General features: G+C 56.9%; 1 protein-coding gene across 1 annotated transcript in view; it reads right to left on the bottom strand.

The window, feature by feature from the left end:
* LOC101757030 (expansin-B4) overlaps positions 1-1,263 on the bottom strand; it is a 2,415-nt gene extending 1,152 nt beyond the window's left edge. Inside the window, exons 1-3 of the mRNA XM_004983628.3 lie at positions 935-1,263; positions 707-816; positions 238-422 (exon numbers count right to left, since the gene is read on the bottom strand). Coding sequence (XP_004983685.1) covers positions 238-422; positions 707-816; positions 935-1,160 — 521 coding nt within the window. The 5' untranslated portion in view covers positions 1,161-1,263. The remainder of the gene's footprint in view (positions 1-237; positions 423-706; positions 817-934) is intronic.
* Positions 1,264-4,817: the final 3,554 nt, after the last annotated feature.

Raw genomic sequence — 4,817 nt, forward strand, 5'->3', positions numbered from 1 at the left:
ACATGCGGTGTCCGGGGCTGTAACGCGCGCGGTTGGGTCGATGGCCCGCCAGCCTCCCTACCAAACTTTCACTTGCCGCGCCAGCAAATTCAACAGCGGGTTTGGAGGGAAAGCTAGTACTACCACCGGTAACAATTCGACAGCAACACATCCTGGTACTACTACTACTCCTCGCCCTGTGAGTGAGAGGTGTCTTCTACTTTAAGTGGCGGCAGAACAGAGCAGAACCGAACAGACCTGGTGAACTCGATGTCGATGATGCCGGAGTGGCGGAGCTTGTCGTTGAGGCCGGGCTTGGCGAGCCTGCCGAACGCCGTGCCGCTGAGGTCGAAGTGGTACTTGGACACCGGGTAGTAGTTCATGTCGGTGATGATCACCGTTTCCGCCTTGCCGGAGCAGGACTTGTCCTTGGTGCAACGAATCTGCCAGATCCGCAAGGCAAGCGTCAATGCACAGTAAATGACGCCGTCACGGAGATCGAGTGAGGACGCGCACATGCAAGTGGGCCCCACCCGCAGCTCTTGCTTTTCCGGAGGACCGGACTGGACTGTACGGTAGCGTCCTACCTTAACAGTTACTCCTACTACTACTCTATTTTTTTTCTTTATCATTTACTTGTAGGATTGTTTCGACAAAGGAAAGACATTCTATAATTTCTTTCATATGGAAGGGAATGAAAGACTCCAAAGTTGTTTTTAGTTTTCACCTTGTAGCAGGAGCCGCAGCCCTTGCCGTCCTTGAACAATGGCTGGTTGCCGCAGGAGCCCATAGACATGAACGGGTACTGGTTGGTGTGCTTGAAGCCGCACGCACCACCTAGCAAGATTCGAGAGGGATATGTGAGCCGCATTACCCAGATCGACGAGCAAAGGCACCAAGAAATGCACGTAGAACGAGAGGGGGAAGGAAGAGGTCTCGGAATGCCGGTGCTCACCGTTGTCGTCGGGGCCTGCGCCGTTGGGCTGACCGTACCAGGTGGCCCGGGCCTTCTGCCAGGGGCCCCAGTACACGGCGGCGTCGCTGGCGTTGTAGTTCTCGGTGCCGGCCGCGTCGAGGTCGCCGGTGTCGAGCTGGGCCTCGCGGCAGTGCCCGCCGGCGAGGAGGGCCAGGAGCACGAGCGCCGCCGCGGCGGCGGAGGGGAGGGAGGAGGGGACTCCCATGGCTGCCTTGGCCGTTTCCCCTTTCGGCTTCCTCTAGCTAGTTAGGCAGTGGGCGGCAGTGAGTGAAGAGTGCGAGCAAGTGGTGGGTGGTGGTGGCCGTGGTGCCGTGTGGGCCTATTTATAAGCCAGATGGGCACCGGCACGCGAACGAGCGAGAATGGGGGGAGAGCCGGGCCGGGAGCCCTCCTGCGTGTGTAGTGTGTACGCAGTGTGAGCAGAAGGAGCGAGGGAGAACGTGCCATGTTGGGGCGCACATGGCCTGGGCTGTGGGCTCAGTCCCGAGCGCCCGGCCTAGCTGCTGCCTAGCTCACCACTCTCTACTCGTTCGTCTTGCCACGGCAGCGCGTATTAAAAGCTGGCAGATGAAAGTTGGGGCCGGCCGGTGGATAGATGGACCGACGGACGGACGAGAGTACGAGACGGCGGTGGACGGATCGGCTCGCTCCGTAGCTGCCATTGCCGCGGCTGAGCTCACGTCGTCGCGGGTCAGGTCACGCGATGCGAGCAGAACGGACCAGGGCGGAACAGGGCAAAAGGCTCGCGCTCCCACCTCGGCCCCGGAGCTTCTCCCGAGAAAGATGACTTGTTTGGGGGTGTCGGCATGTGCCAGCGCCCCCCAGCGGCACGGGAAAGGCTCGGGGCCTCCACCTGGGCGCAATGTGCATTGTCCGGCGCGCGTTACTGCGCCTAGTTGGAGCAGATTCCTGGGGTTAGGTTCGTTTTTTGGCCGCTTCTTCCTGGAGATGGACGGATGCGTGTGGGTTTAGCTTCTTCGCATCTTCTGCTTATGGGTTGGGTCTTCTTCCCGTTGAGCTTGGTCGCCTGGATGGCTGGATGTGATGTAAGGAAAAGGCCCAAATGCTGCTGCGGGGGCACGGTGTTTCTTTCGCTTGACTGACTGGACTTGGCATTTCTTTTTTTGAAACATAACTTGGCATTTCCGATCCGTTGGCACAACTCATCGAGCAGGGCTAAATGAGCTGCAGTTGCGGCAAGCCACAGGCCTGCAATATTACTACTAGTAATCTTCAGGAACCGCTAGAATGAAATGCCTGCATTCTATTTGCATCAACAACAATACATTGCATGCATTACTTGCATCGACAGTCTGAACATCCTTTTCTCAAGCACACGTTTAGGCGAACCAAGGTTTCTGCAGTTACGCCTTGGGAAGCTGGGGCGCATCCGGTTCGCTCCCTAACCCACTCGTCACTCGTGTTCAGACACCAAAAGTTTCAGAACCTGACACTCTGACAGCTAGCTTCACTCGTCAGTGCTCGCCGCCTAAACTCCCCCTTTTCCCAACGTGCTGTGCTGGGCTGCGCTGGGCTCGCGTTGCGCTCCAGTTCACGATCTTTCCCGCAATAATTCGCGAACCCTCACTAATCCTGCCCAAATTCGATGTGACAGATGCGCCGATCAGCGAAAGCAGAAAAAACCCCAGGGGTCTCTGGTCAGTGCCCTGCGCGCAAGAGCACATCCCCATGCCGCCTTTTGACTCCATTTGTCCTCGATATAGCGTGTCATCCCACATGCCCGTAACAGACCGCAACGCATCTTTTGACCATAGCCAGGAACTTAATTTGGCTGGCAAACAGTGGGATTAGGCAGACGATTTATTTGCCCCGGCTGGACGAACTAGCTGAGCGAGCACATGCATCATGCATGATGTTGCCGTGGCGAGCTAGCAGATTGGCTACCCCTCTACGACGCTGCAAGTACCAGGGTACTGTACTGTACGTACGTACTGGTAGAATGTAGCAGGCCCGGTCTACGGAATTAATGGGTGCCAACCCTCTAAAACCGGCCGCGGCCGGGCGCCCCATCTGACCCGGCAGGCCGGCATGGGTCTACCCTCGACGATGCTTCAAGGAAACGCTGGGGACGAGATCGATCAACAGAAAGAAGCCAGCTGCTCGTAGCTTACTAGCATTTCACCGGCTACAAACGCGATGATCGCCCGCCGGCCGGCGCAAGCACATCGATCACGGAATCGCTTGCGATCTTTTCTTTGCATGTATAGCTCGTGAGCATGTGTGTCGGATGGGTAACTTTCTGGCTTCTTTTTCGGGAACGATCGATCGATGTGATCCCGGCGGGTAAGCGCTGTGCAGGTGAGCAATGATGCGGCCACCTGAGCCGATCAGACGCACCTAAACACTTCACTGCAACTCGATCCCTGGAGCCAGCAATAATGCTCGCACCGCTGGATCACCAGGTATTGGTAGCCTAGTTGGCGCCGCTTTGGTGCTTGCTCGGATGATCCACCGTCCATGCGTGATCCCGGCAGTTGAACGTGAATCCACGTAGTAGCTGCAACGCCCTCTACCGGCCGGGCAGTAGTCTACCGATCGATGGACCGAGCTACTTCTGCTGGCCGTTCGGTTTTAGATCTGGATACCTACCTGCCTGCAATCGACGGACGGAGCAGGAGCAGCGAGGAATAATTGGACTCTCTGGTTCGGTCTTCCGGCGCATGCGATGCAAATGCGAGGACTCCTGCTGGTCGGCGGCGACAATCATGCCACGGCATGGCTAGCGCACGCATCCGGGAACAGTATCGATTCCAACGCTAAAATACAGCGCAGGGCTCTCCGCACCGGGCAATGATGCACGGGGGCACACGGGTACAGCCCTAGTCGATGCCCTTGGTGTTGGTGGCTGGCTGTCAGCGCTTGCTGCCGAATTATGCAACTGATCCATGCGTGCCGGTGCCTCAACACCCAGCTAGCTGCCTCCCCTCCCTCGTATCATTGCCGCAACGGGGCATGGCCAGCAGCAGCCTAGGCACGCAATGACTACAGGATGCTGGCAGCTGGTGTTAGTATACACATCCGGGTTTCAATTCCAGGGCGACTGTGCCGGCATGTTCTCTGCCAGCGGAAGCTTTTCTACGCGGACATGATGATTGCGACGGCCGGAAGGGAGGAAAGGAGGAAGTGGGGGAAGTGCACATGGCGATGGATGGATGGGTGAGATAGGTGATGCCGATACGCACCGCCGGCGCGCGCCGGATGCGTCCAGTTCTCATCCGCGAAAGCGGTGTTTTAACATGGCTGGTGCAAGTGATCAGTGACGACGGGCCAAACGACGATTCACATGACGCCTCTCGACGCCGACGGATGCATCATCTACTAGCAGTAGCCAGGGGCCGATTTTGTCAACCTGACGTATAGGATTGCTGGTGCTGATCGGTCGGTTTTTTCTACGGTTTAACAGTGCAGAGGAAATGCTCCGAGCCTCACTCGTCTCTTTCAACAGAGCAGCTGGCGGCAACCACAAACAACCAGCAGGTAGAGCTGGACAAGATCGTGACAAGTTCAAATTTTGCACAGATCGCGGGAATGCTTGTGTACAATGTACAGACTAGTACAGTTTTCGTTTGATTCTTTTTCACATAAGCAGTAGTATACTCTGTACTCGTGATCTACTGCTGAATCGTGATGTCAGCACGCGATGGGACGAAAACTCTGTCGTCGTCCTCGTCGCTACGAGCCACCAGGTTCCCGGGAGGAGGTGGTGGTTCCCGCTGCGAGCCTCGCATTGAATTGTTATGTTTTTTTGGCGCAGGCGCAGTCGGTAACCGTAACCGAAGCACTGCGATACGAAACAAAAGCATGCAGGATGCTTTGCTTGTCCTCCATGGCTCACCCTCAC

The sequence above is a fragment of the Setaria italica genome, chromosome IX (assembly GCF_000263155.2).
Source record: "Setaria italica strain Yugu1 chromosome IX, Setaria_italica_v2.0, whole genome shotgun sequence".
Taxonomy (NCBI): Eukaryota; Viridiplantae; Streptophyta; class Magnoliopsida; order Poales; family Poaceae; genus Setaria; species Setaria italica.